The sequence below is a fragment of the Oncorhynchus mykiss genome, chromosome 1, assembly GCF_013265735.2.
Source record: "Oncorhynchus mykiss isolate Arlee chromosome 1, USDA_OmykA_1.1, whole genome shotgun sequence".
Taxonomy (NCBI): Eukaryota; Metazoa; Chordata; class Actinopteri; order Salmoniformes; family Salmonidae; genus Oncorhynchus; species Oncorhynchus mykiss.
In genome coordinates, this window is record NC_048565.1 from 48,624,170 (window position 1) to 48,638,565 (window position 14,396).

At 42.6% G+C, this 14,396-nt stretch overlaps 1 protein-coding gene across 2 annotated transcripts in view; it reads left to right on the forward strand.

Moving 5' to 3' along the window:
• The first annotated feature begins 11,325 nt into the window (after nt 1-11,325).
• cttnbp2 (cortactin binding protein 2) overlaps nt 11,326-14,396 on the forward strand; it is a 71,075-nt gene continuing 68,004 nt past the window's right edge. The window contains exon 1 of one of the 2 annotated variants that reach the window (XR_005051992.1): nt 11,326-11,839. Coding sequence is in view for 1 of the 2 variants with exons in the window: in XM_036979261.1 (XP_036835156.1) it covers nt 11,759-11,839 (81 nt within the window). In the remaining variant the exon portion in view is untranslated. The remainder of the gene's footprint in view (nt 11,840-14,396) is intronic. The other variant, XM_036979261.1, reaches the window with a different exon arrangement.

Consider the following 14,396-nt stretch of genomic DNA (forward strand, 5'->3'; position numbering starts at 1 on the left):
ACATTGCCCCCACCATGCTTGACAGATGGTGTCAAGCACTCCTCCAGTATCTTTACATTTTTTCAGCATCTCACAAATGTTTTTCTTTGTGATCCGAACACCTCAAACTTACAATTGAAGACAGAAGTTTAGATACACCTTAGCCAAATACATTTAAACGCAGTTTTTCACAATCCCTGACATTTAATCCTAGTAAAATTCAGTCTTAGGTCAGTTAGGATCACCACTTTATTTTAAGAATTTGAAATGTCAGAATAATAGTAGAGAGAATGTTTATTTCAGCTTTAATTTCTTTCATCACATTCTCAGTGGGTTAGAAGTTTACATACACTCAATTGGTATTTGGTAGCATTGCCTTTAAATTGTTTAACCTGGGTCAAATGTTTCAGGTAGCCTTCCACAAGCTTCCCACAATTAGTTGGGTGTATTTTGGCCCACTCCTCCTGACAGAGCTGGTGTAACCGAGTCAGGTTTGTTGGCCTCCTTGCTCGCACACGCTTTTTCAGTTCTGCCCACAAAATTTCTATGGAATTGAGGTCAGGGCTTTGTTGTCCTTAAGCCATTTTGACACAACTTGGGAAGTATGCTTGGGGTCATTGTCCATTTGGAAGATCCATTTGTGACCAAGCTTTAACTTCCTGACTGATGTCTTGAGATGTTGCTTCAATATATCCACATAATTTTACTTCCACATGATGCCATCTATTTTGTGAAGTGCACCAGTCCCTCCTGCAGCAAAGCACCCCCACAACATGATGCTGCCACCCCCATGTTTCACGGTTGGGATGGAGTTCTTCGGCTTGTAAGCCTCACCTTTTTTCCTACAAACATAATGATGGTCATTATGGCCAAACAGGTTTATTTTTGTTTCATCAGACCAGAGGACATTTCTCCAAAAAGTATGATCTTTGTCCCCATATGCAGTTGCAAACCGTAGTCTGGCTTTTTTATGGCAGTTTTGGAGCAGTGGCGATAGAAATAGATACTTTTGTACCTGTTTCCTCCAACATCTTCACAAGGTCCTTTGCTGTTGTTCTGGGATTGATTTGCACTTTTCGCACCAAAGTGCGTTCATCTCTAGGAGACAGACCGCTTCTTCTTCCTGAGCGGTATGACGGCTGTGTGGTCCCGTGGTATTTATACTTGCATACTATTGTTTGTACAGATGAACGTGGTACCTTCAGGTGTTTGGAAATTGCTCCCGAGGATGAACCAGACTTGTAAAGGTCTACAATTTATTTTCTGGGGTCTTGGCTAATTTCCTTTGATTTTCCCTTGATGTCAAGCAAAGAGGCACTGTTTGAAGGTAGGCCTTGAAAAACATCCACAGGTACACCTCCAATTGACTCAAATTATGTCAATTTTACCTATCAGAAACTTTTAAAGCCATGACATAATTTTCTGGAATTTTCCATGCTGTTTAAAGGCACAGTCAACTTAGTGAATGTAAACTTCTGACCCACTGGAATTGTGATATAGTGAATTATAAGTTAAATAATTTGTCTGTAAACAATTGTTGGGAAAATTACTTGTGTTATGCACAAAGTAGATGTCCTAACCGACTTGCCAAAAGAAATTTGTAGAGTGGTTGAAAAATTAGTTTTAATGACTCCAACCTACAGTGGGGCAAAAAAGTATTTAGTCAGCCACCAATTGTGCAAGTTCTCCCACTTAAAAAGATGAGAGAGGCCTGTAATTTTCATCATAGGTACACTTCAACTATGATAGACAAAATTAGAAAAAGAAATCCAGACAATCACATTGTAGGATTTTTAATGAATTTATTTGCAAATTATGGTGGAAAATAAGTATTTGGTCACCTACAAACAAGCAAGATTTCTGGCTCTCACAGCCTTCTTTAAGAGGCTCCTCTGTCCTCCACTCCACCTGTATTAATGGCACCTGTTTGAACTTATTATCAGTATAACAGACACCTGTCCACAACCTCAAACAGCACACTCCAAACTCCACTATGGCCAAGACCAAAGAGCTGTCAAAGGACACCAGAAACCAAATTGTAGACCTGCACCAGGCTGGGAAGACTGAATCTGAAATAGGTAAGCAGCTTGGTTTGAAGAAATCAACTGTGGGAGCAATTATTAGGAAATGGAAGACATACAAGACCACTGATAATCTCCCTCGATCTGGAGCTCCACGGAAGATCTCACCCCGTGGGGTCAAAATGATCACAAGAATGGTGAGCAAAAATCCCAGAACCACACGGGGGGACCTAGTGAATGACCTGCAGAGAGCTGGGACCAAAGTAACAAAGCCTACCGTCAGTAACACACTACGCCGCCAGGGACTCAAATCCTGCAGTGCCAGACGTGTCCCCCTGCTTAAGCCAGTACATGTCCAGGCCCGACTGAAGTTTGCTAGAGAGCATTTGGATGATCCAGAAGAAGTTTGGGAGAATGTCATATGGTCAGATGAAACCAAAATATAACTTTTTGGTAAAAACTCAACTCGTCGTGTTTGGAGGACAAAGAATGCTGAGTTGCACCCAAAGAACACCATACCTACTGTGAAGCATGGGGGTGGAAACATCATGCTTTGGGGCTGTTTTTCTGCAAAGGGACCAGGACGACTGATCCGTGTAAAGGAAAGAATGAAAAGGGCCATGTATCGTGAGATTTTGAGTGAAAACCTCAGCAAGGGCATTGAAGATGAAATGTGGCTGTGTCTTTCCGCATGACAATGATCCCAAACACACCGCCCGGGCAATGAAGGAGTGGCTTCGTAAGAAGCATTTCAAGGTCCTGGAGTTGCCTAGCCAGTCTCCAGATCTCAACCCCATAGAAAATCTTTGCAGGGAGTTGAAAGTCTGTGTTGCCCAGCAACAGCCCCAAAACATCACTGCTCTAGAGGAGATCTGCATGGAGGAATGGGCCAAAATACCAGCAACAGAGTGTGAAAACCTTGTGAAGACTTACAGAAAACGTTTGACCTCTGTCATTGCCAACAAAGGGTATATAACAAAGTATTGAGATAAACTTTTGTTATTGACCAAATACTTATTTTCCACCATAATTTGCAAATAAATTCATTAAAAATCCTACAATGTGATTTTCTGGATTTTTTTTCTCATTTTGTCTGTCATAGTTGAAGTGTACCTATGATGAAAATTACAGGTCTCTCTCATCTTTTTAAGTGGGAGAACTTGCACAATTGGTGGCTGACTAAATACTTTTTTTCCCCACTGTAAGTGTATGTAAACTTCGACTTCAACTGTAGATTGGTCTGTCCATAACATGTTTTTCCAATCTTCCTCTGTCCAGTGTCTGTGTTATTTTGCCCATCTAAATCTTTTATTTTTATTGACCAGTCTGAGATACAGCTTTTTCTTTTCAACTCTGCCTAGAAGGCCAGCATCCCGGAGTCGCCTCTTCACCGTTGACGTTGAGATTGTTATTTTGCGGGTACTATTTAATAAAGCCGCTACTTGAGGACTTGTGAAGCATCTGTTTCTCAAACTAGACACTAATGTACTTGACCTCTTGCTCAGTTGTGCTTCCCACTCCTCTTTCTATTCTGGTTAGAGACAGTTTATGCTGTTCTGTGAAGGGAGAAGTACACAGCATTGTACAAGATCTTCAGTTTCTTGGCAATTTCTCACATGTAATAGCCTTCATTTCTCAGAACAAGAATAGACTGACAAGTTTCAGAAGAAAGTGCTTTGTTTCTGGACATTTTAAGCCTGTAATCGAACCCACAAATGCTGATGCTCCAGATACTCAACTAGTTTAAAGAAGGCCAGTTTATTGCTTCTTTAATCATAACAACAGTTTTTAATGATCAACTAGCCTTTTTATAAACCTAGATTAGCTAACACAACGTGCCATTGGAGCACAGGAGTGATGGTTGCTGATAATGGACCTTTGTACGCCTATGTAGATACTCCATAACAAATCTGCCGTTTCCAGCTAATAGTCTTTTACAACACTAACAATGTCTACACTGTATTTCTGATCAATTTTATGTTATTTTAATGGACAAAAAAACGTGTTTTTCTTTCAAAAACAAGGACATTTCTACGTGACCCCAAACCTTTGAACGGTAGTGTATATATATATATATATATATATATATATATATATATATAAAAAAGTTTAAAAAAATGAAATATGGTAATATCTCATTTATGTAAGTATTCACAGCCCTGAGTCAATACTTTGGAGAAGCACCTTTGGCAGTGATTACATCTGTGAGTCTTTCTGGGTAAGTCTCTAAGAGCTTTCCACACCTGGATTGTGCAATATTTGCCCATTATTCGTTTTAAAATTTTTCAAGCCCTGTCAAATTGGTCGTCGATCATTGCTATAACAACCATTTTCAGGTCTTTCCATAGATTTTCAATTTGATTTAAGTCAAAACTCTACCTCGGACATTTTTGTTTGTCCCATATGTGTGCTGCCAGCCTCCGGGACCTGCCGGTCATTGAGCATGGTCTGCAGTCCTTCGGCCAGCTTCTCCTGTATCAACTTTGTCAAGCGCACCAACCACAGACACTACCTGTATGTCCCTCAACAGGTACGTACACCATATAATTAAATATAGAATCGTAGGGCCTATAATTATAGGACCTTTATGACGTACACAACCAGGCTGAGTTAGGACAATTCAGTGAGACATGAAACTGTGTAACAGGGCATGACATATGTACATATAACAGTGTGTGTGAGTGCATGTATGTGTGTGAGTGTGGTGTGTTTGTGTGTTTTTTATTGTGTGTGTGTGTTGAGTGTGACAGATACATTCAAAACCAATTGCACTGTTATCACTAACTGTCCAACCAACCCACTCATGTATATATTATTTTTTAATAATAATAATAATAAATAAGAATTATAAACAGGACAATTCATAGGGGGCAAGTGCCCCTGTGCCTGCTATGGGCATGACGCCTCTGCCCGTCTCAACAGGCTGCCCCAGTGTTAAACACACATCTTGTGTTTCTGCACTCTCTCATGAGGATGCGTTGGTTCAATAAGCCGACATCTAAACATTTATTGTATGTTTGTTTAATTATTTTAAAAGTCTTAATGTTTTTTGCAGTGTGAATACCATTGGTGGGTTCAAATAGTATTTGAAATAATTTCAATGGAACCAATAATAATAATAGTTTAAAAACTGTAAAACCTGCCCACTTGGTACTGTTGGGAGATTAGACCAACAGCTCAAAGTATTTGAAACATTTCAAATAGTATGAACCCAGGTCTGACAAATGTCTGTGCCAAACAACATTTTTAACACTGCCTTGCCGCTAGGCTACCGAGGTTCGAACTGCTGTCAGTCCCAATACCGACCACAAGGGGGCGAGAAATTACCACAGAGCTGACAGTGATTCCATTTATGAGTATACCACTCTATCGATTCAATTCAATTCAAGGGGCTTTATTGGCATGGGAAACGTGTGTTAACATTGCCAAAGCAAGTGAGGTAGATAATATACAAAAGTGAAATAAACAATAAAAATGAACAGTAAACATTACACTCACAGAAGTTCCAAAAGAATAGAGTATTTACAAATATCATATTATGCATATATACAGTGTTGTAACAATGTACAAATGGTTCAAGTATAAAAGTATACAATGGTGTTTTTTCTTCACTGGTTGACCTTTTCTTGTGGCAACAGGTCACAAATCTTGCTGCTGTGACGGCACAACGTGGTGTTTCACCTCTATCATCAGACTCCCGAACTCCCACATTGAAATGGGCCTGAATCCAGAATATATTTCAGTGCATCAACATTATAGACACTGTCTACCCAGATATATTTAACAGGACATCACCATACCTGATTTTAAAAGCTCAAACTGTTGAAGTGTTTCAGTTTCACCTTTTAATATATGCACAAGTACAGTGAAATGCCTTTCTTGCAATCTCTAAGTGTTTGCATGGCACAAAATCTAACCTGCGTGACTTAATGTGAGCCCTTAAGTGTTTGCACTTCAATCAGACACCAACAGTAAGTGTTTGGTTGTGATAAAGAGCTGACTAGATGGATCAGTAAATCTTCATTACCTGCCAAAGCCAAACAGAGGCTATCACTTGCTGTGAAAGTGTAGGCTATTACCCTAACATAATTGCAATTATAAGTTTGATGGCTGTCTGCATTCTGGCTTGGATCCCAACAGACATTCTTCACAAACACAATTCTTCCATTGTGACCTGATCTACTTTGACAACAACAAAATAAGAAGACGCATTCTAGTTCAAAAGGTTTGGTCGGAAATGCTAAATCGAGTCAAAGTCAAATCTGGTGAGCTTTGTGTTACACGTAATGTATTGAGACTCATTGATCCACACAATACTACTTGCGGGACAACTCCTGAACGAGTTTGTCTGTTCGTGCATGCACGATTAGGGCCCTGAGTTCTTCCTCATGATCTGACCAGGTCCTAACTATGGCTATAAATATGAAGTAGGGCCCAGAGGTGTTCCGGGTCAAGTCACACACAGGGCCTTAAATCTATGATAGTATTTGTGTCACAGTTTTTTTGTTGCTGCTTTGAAAATATGTGGTACATTTTCACAACTCTTAGTACAAAACCCCAAACTGGTGACACTTGTTACGCAGCCAGTCTTTCATTCGAAACCTGTCATCGTGCATTCATTTGGATTGTAAACGTCTCTTACCACACAACCGTTGAATCAAAATGAAAGTTTATTGTGAAATATAATAAGAACATTGGTTTAATCACCAAATCACAACATAATTATCTCTTTTCAATTTTGTTGTTTTAACTACCAGTTCCAATGCAAGCAATGCAGGATACAGGTTTCAAATCGCCCTTAGAAGTGCTGAAAGTAAAATGCTACAGTCCTGTCAATTACAGTAGATTACACAGTTTTCACATTTGACAACACACCTACATTACCCAACAAAATTGACAGAAAATCTATCATTTCCATAATATCTATCCAATGTGCAATCAAAGGTGTGATCAATCAAGAATTTTTTTCCCAGATATAATTGCAACATAGGTGTACTGTAATCAAATGTAATACATGAAATGAAAATAAAACATAACGTTTAGCACGCACTCATTTTCATCAAGCCTGTCTTGAGCATAATATAATTTACAGTGAAGTCTCATATTTGAATAAACTTTATTGATCCCAGGGAGGAAATTGGGTTAAATAGGCCAATTTTGACTTTACGGCAAATGTGAGGTATATGGTACAAACCTTATGCTCTTTTCTTGTTTTACTCTAACTCCATTAGCAGTTTCCTTGTCTTCCTCTCGGGGAGGGAAAGAGGGAGGGTGGATGATCTCTCTCATGACTGACACCAATGCGACAATCAACTAAGCAAAGTAACCATCAGAGAGAGAGAGACAGAGGGAGAGATACAGAGAGACAGAGAGAGATAGAGGGGCCTCTGTAATGCTACGCTATGCTACATGCCCCCCCTAGCACTTTGAGGGACTTGGCTCATAGTGACTCGCTCATTGTCGATGCACACAGCGAGCACAATGGCTTCCTGTTGGTGACGAGGGTGGAGGGAGAGCAGGGTGGGCACTGGGCAGCAGAGCAGCCATCACTAGTTCCAGTGTGCTCGTGCGTTGGGTCGTTCCGCAGACAGACCAGGCGGCCCGGAAAAAAATGACTTCGTCCCGGATGAATCTCACGTCCTGGCGAGAGCTTCAAATGGGGAGACACAGAGGGTCCGGATAGTGATTCAACAGAGAGAGAGGGAAGGAAGAGAGGATGTGGGGAGGAGAAGAGGAGGGGATGGAGGACAGAACTGGGCCACAACTCTTCCTGATTTTCCTGAGTGGCTGCCAAAGCCTGAAGCAGACCTCGCGCTCTCTGAGCACGCTGAACAAAAGTTGCTGTTATCCTTTCTTCTCTCTCTTCCCAATCTCATGCCCTCTCGCTCCCTAAAACGTTGGACCAACATCCTCTGTTTGAGGAGCAGGTGCTACAGCCACACAGTAAAACACTACTGCAGAGTGATTCAACACTTTACTGTCTGTCAAGTGTTGACAAACCACAGGGAGTGGAAAGCAGCTAATAGTGGTCATTGTGGTTAGGGTTGGGGCTTTCAAAGGTGCTAGTGTGAAGTTTGTTTGCCACCATATTTCCATGTTTAAATTTTGTTTTTTTAAGTTAACAAATCATTATATCTGTCATTTCCACCATATGTTGCGTTATCATAGCAATTTAACTGGTATGAAATTATACAACAAACCACGAAGCAGGAAAGGAGGAGAATTTGTCAGAGAGACCGAGAGCAAACTTGTGAAGCAGGTGGAAATGATAGAAATACGCAAGGCACTAAGGCAGTCAGGGAGAGGAGACTAGGAGAGAGGAGACTAGGAGAGAGGAGACTAGGAGAGATAGACAGACTAAGAGGAGAGGCCCCGTCTCCATATGGAAGGAGGTGTCGAAAACGCTAAGTCTGCACTATGGCAAGTAAGGAGCGGCAAGGAATGAGATGGGTCCCCCCCGCGCCTTCCAACCACCTACCCAGGCTTTTAGAGCGAGTCCTATCCTAGGGTCGTGACCCTGATACTGGCACCAAGCGTCAGAGAGAAAGACATCCTTGTTCCAAACAGCCCCTGACTTCAGTTCAGATGGATGCCACAAAGATGAAGTCAGACAGAAACTTGATGACTTCAACACCGGACATGGCTGCCATCCCAGCCGGGAAGCACAATCTGCCAATGTTACATGTTTGTTATAGACGACACAGTAAACGCATCGTTTGATGACCTTTTTAACATGCACTACCTGTTTGGTAATGGTAAACTTGGTTTGCATTTACAGTACATGTAATGGATCATGTTAACTCTTTTATGACACTTGGCATGGGATAAATAGCTGCATAAAATACACCTAACTGTTAACCCCCAAGAGCACAATCTGTCACTTCTGACAAGTTGTAAGTGCTCAGTACTAGTTGTTTTGGTCTGCTTTAACATAAAATATATGACTGGTTTTTTTTTTTACATTCAGCATGGCGTTCCAATCCAATATCCAATTCAGAGGACCTGTCTGTCAATCCTAGACACAAAGAATGCCGGGGATCCAGTTCTGAGAGGCCCCTCTATCTCTCTCTCTTTCTCTGATGGTTACTTCCTCTGTGGGCTGTCCTGAGTGTCCTCACATCCCACAGGGGAAGACACTCCATATACTATGTGTTAGAAACAGATCTAGGATCAGACTTACCCTCCTTGAATACTTACCTTAGGGTCAATATACCTTGGGTCAATATGCATGCACGCAGGAGGACTTCTTTGTATCGCTTCTTTTAGGTAGGATATCAGTTACACAAGGCTTAAAACCTGTGGGGCCTAAGGGCCAGTTTTGGTTTATTGCATAGCGTAACTACAACACATTTTCTAAGATGCATTTATCCCCATCATAATATTGTTCTACATAATTTTTTTAAGCATCCCATAATGCCTTATTCTACATTGTTAAAAGCTCGAGTTAATTGCTAAGCCGCTGTGCTGTGGTTCACCTCAGCTTAAGGCTAATTGTTCTGCAGTACATTGCATGAGCATTGTTGTGTGAGCATAATGTGAAACGAGGTTTCATTAGATGCTTCTGCTACAACACACAGATGTATGCTGGCCCTAATTTAATTTGATCACAGCCTGCTGTGGGCAGGTCTACTGCTCCTAAATGGCACCTTATGCCCTTAATAGTGTACTACTTTTGACTAGGGCACATAGGGTACCCATAGGGTTTTGATCAAAAGTAGTGCACTGTACAGTGAATAGGGTGCCATTTGGGACGCAGATCAGGTCTACCGTTCCAAACCCCCCCACTATCCAGCCCCAGCCTGTCCAATATCAATAGTTTCTGCTGTGATGCCCTGGGAACGCTGGTTGGCCAATTAGCATAAACATGATTAGCCAGATTTGGCCCAGAGTCAGCGTTCAATTAGGCCGGTTGAGCAGTAACAGTAGCTCCCTTCTGCGGTTTAAAAATAGCAGTGTCTTTGTAGCTAACAGCACCGCTGGGGTCCACAGTACACACAGTCAGTTACACACAGAGGGTAACTGTCAGTAACAAACGAGACCAAGAGTTCAAACCAAACTCCAACTTCGGTTTTCCTCTGTCTCACAATTAAACATAAAGAGGGCCTGAGGTTGAACTCATGGGAGCGAGGAGGCAAAAGGTTGTAACTGAGGGCGGTTTATTTTGGGCTAAAAGTACTCAATACCATTGTTGCATTCTAATGAGGTTGTAGCTTATAAAGTAATGTAATAAGTACGTTTACAGTCATTATTTTCCTGAAATCAATTTTGGAACTTGACAGCTAAGTCATGCGAGTGGAAGTTTTGTTGACTGCCAGTGGCGGCCCCCCTCATCCAAACAGACCCCATAATCTCCAACTAATGACACATTTCCCTTCAGCACCATGATGGAGAGAGGGGATGGAAGAGATTATCTCCACATAACATCTCCAGCAACATCCAGCAATCTGCAGCAGATTCAGACATGAGTTTGGGGATTTGACAGAACAATCATAGAGTATAGGCTATGTCTGTCTGAGACCCAAGGGCCTGCAGGGCCACCTCGTAAATCAATCAATTTGGGCCGGAACTGGAAGTCCCCTTTAACAGAGCACAGAAGGACTGGCAGCTGTCCACTTTGATTGGGCCCAGGATACATGTGGTAATTGAGACAACACAGTACTTTACTATACATACTTTTATACTATGACAGATGTAGGCGAGAGAGTGTTGAACAAAGAAATGGGACACTGTGCGGTGTGATGTCACCAAGGTATTCTACTGTGCAGGTCATTTCAAAGCAGCAATGGCACCGGCTATTTAAAACAAGGGTGAACACAAGCGAATGTCAGTCGTTATCATAGGCCATGAAAATGTGCTGGCAATATCCTGTATTTGACCCAAATAGCGTGTCAGTGACCTGGTTCTGTAGGACAACAAGCAGGCTAGGGATCACCCTCGAATCCTTAATGGCACATCTGGACGCCCCAGTAATATTTATATTCATATCCGTGATGATAATCTGTGGACTAGAGAGCCATTGTTGACATGGTGACAGATATCTCTTTGATACATGACCTATCCATGCATGTAGCAATCCATCGGCTAGACATCTCGTTTACAATGACACGTCGATAGGCCTACCTTTAATAATTAAACACATTATAGGCTATAATGTCTGACGGGCAGGAAAATGTAACCTGTAAAATAATAGTGGGTATCCATTTGCTGGATATTTTATAATGCACTAGGGGGCCTATGCTATTGTGTGTAATCCGAATAGGCCTCTCGGCTTTGGCTGTTGGCATGCAACAACAATAAATCCTCAGGTTTATGACTATGTGATTCACAAATCCACAGTCATGGAAAGGGTAAATAGGCGATTTAGGCAGTAGACGCGGTGGGGTTCCTATTCAGGAATAGGACACAGCCTTGGCTATACTCCTACTTCGCTCCCCTTTCAATCACTCTTTAACGACCGCGCTGCGCACCTCATTTCAAGTTGCGAACGCACGATTCGCATCTGGAATACGCCTCGGGTCCACGCCTACGGACCAATTCCCCCCTCCACCAACCTGCGTGCCCGAAAAACGCCACGGTCCGGTCTAGGCCAGACTGTCTCGTACGCGGAGGCACATTTCTCTCTCTCGTGTTATAGACATTTGAGGCTAGAGTCGTGTGTGAGATTTGCATTCAGCAGCGTAATAGTTAAAGCGGTACCGAATGCGTTGTTTTATGTTCTGTGTGGTGCCCTCACTCCAGCAGACCGCTACAGTAGGAAGATGGCGTCGGAGGGAGCGAGCGGGGAGCAGCCTCCTCCGGTACAAACACTGGCAACCACAGTGCTTGGAAGTGTCGAAGCGGTAAGACCTTTTGTTTTATATTATATCCAGGTCTATATGTTTACATCGTTGGTTTCCCCCCCCGTTTTGGAATAAAGGAAAGGGAGTAAGGAATTAGGAAAGACGGCGCATTTCTCTACGAACCTGAGTGTTCATCTTGAAGCAACAGCAATATGTTTGGCAATGTAGAGAACAGCAAAACCAGGGTTCTCTGATTTGTGTAGACGCCGACTATACATATGATCAAAGGCTTTTATGGGAATTAAAATCCTATAGAAAGGCAAAGGAATTGGGTTTATCTATCACAAATAGGTTAATAGCTCAAATTGGTACGGCCCATATGGGGAAACGTAGTTGGGCTATATAGGACTGATTTGCGATGGTTACAAAGGGGGTTTCAATCTGTACTTACAGTTGAAACACAATTTGGGCTATAGGTTTTCGCTCTCACAGACCGGGATGTATGTAGGCTAGTCGTCTGAATAGATAACGAGCTTGCTTTTGACATGGCTGTTCGATGCATAATCGTGCCCCTTTTTCACTCCGTCAACGCTCCAAGTTGAAACAAAATATGTTGATGGCTGTGTGTCAGTGAGGCTTTTGACGTGAATATGTTGTTATCAGATGTAGCCTAGTTATGTTTGAACAAACCTGCCTCTACGGTTAAAGAGAGAAAGACACTAAATATCCTATGAGGACCCCAAACCTCTTACAATCTTACATTTTAAGCAGCTCTTGTCTGACCACAAAGCGTGGCCTATTTGCAGTCAAGAATAATGTTTCCTATTCTGTATAGACCTACTAATGCTTTTAGATTTGACCTGTGACCCTTAGAACAATATTAGAAATGTTGACTCTCAGTGAAAGTGGTTTTGTTTGTCTGCAAACTCCCCACTAATCGGACTGAGCTGCAATTGTTTTGTTTTTTCTTTTTTAAGCTCATCTATCCGGGACTTCTCACATTGGTCCCTCATCTCGCAGACAGGTTGCAACATGTGTGCCAGGACACCGGCTTGCTACCCCTCTGTGCAAATTAATCAATCTCTTTCCCTGCCGGAGGGGGCCATGCAACCTTTCCCTGGTTGTGGTATGCTTGGATGGTTCCATGTGCTCTGTTCAGTCAGACCATTGCCCACTACCTATTCTGCATGAATTTACTGACTGGTCAAAAGAAAGCAATCTCCCATTTGCCACTTGACTTTATCCTCAACTACATCATATACTACACTCGTTTTTATATGTAATTGAGCAGTCCTATAGGACACGGGAAATATAAAGAACTGTTCTGGGTTTGAGGTTCAAAGGCTATTGAGACTATGGACTGTTCTTGACTGGAAGATCCCAAGGGACGGCTGTTGAAATGGGAGGAAAATAAGACGTGTGGGTGGGAGGAAAATAAGACGTGTGGGTGGGAGGAAAATAAGACGTGTGGGTGGGAGGAAAAGGCAAGAATATCAAGGCAAAGTAAAATAGCGATGGAAAGGGGGCGAGTGAGAGCAGAAAGAAAGCATGAGAGATGGACGGAAGGAGAGCAGTGAGAGAAGCCGGGTGGGGGGTTCATGTACACCAGAGACATGTCTAAATTGGTCTTCATTTCAGTGACTCAGCTGGTATAGCTCAGAGTACTCTGTTAGCCAAGCCAGCCCTGATCTACTGAGTGCGTTCAGTGCACATTTCGCTCCTTCCTTGCTTTTAAAGGCCCGTTCTGCTGAACTGGTACCTCGACGACGGCACCGCAGCACAGCAACCAACCGTCCTCTCTGACTCGGCCATACATCTCTGCCTGTCTCTCTCGCAAACCGTCTTCCAAACATGCCAGGACAAGCCAGGCCAGCTAGCCTCTCTTTAGGGGGGCTTCTGCTTCTATGCTGCCAGTTAAATAAAGCTCTTTGCATACCCCTGCAAGACCCTCCTTTTGTTTGCTCTCGGGGGAGGAGTTTCTCTTGTGAAGGGTCCTTGCGGACCGGCTCACTTGGTTTAGAGAGGGGTCAGAGGGTGAAAAATGGTGGTGGTGTGGGGCCACACTCGTCACCCTATAGCATTAGTTAGTACGCACACATTTTTTGCTACTTGTTCGGCTGTAGAGGGATGTCTAATTTATTTGAATGTCGCCACTAATCCAACCTATTAGGCTATAGGACAGAGCCCATAGCAGTTGGCTCTCCCTTCCCTCCACATAGTGCAAATACACACTCACCCACACAGAACAGCTATTTTGAAACGCACGCCTCATGGAACAAATTAGCATTAGCTTCCCTCACCTGCTCACTGTGCAGAAATGCAGGAGGGTGAAATGCCACCCGAGCACATTGACGAAGACTGGGGGGCCCACCTGATAGGCTTTTGGTTTGGATAGTGTCGTGCAAGCCTTCCCGAGACTCCCAAATCCGATTCTCCAAATGGCTCACTGGCAGCACAGTGAGGGAGAATGCTGTGTGGGGTTGGTTGGAAATTGATTAGCTTGTTTTTTTTTTTTTTCAAGCTTTCAAATCGATCGCTGGATTCTTTCCTTTTAACCCCCTGCTGTTCAGAATGAAATAGAATGCCGTACTTTCTAAGGGCTTAAATCACACTGTAT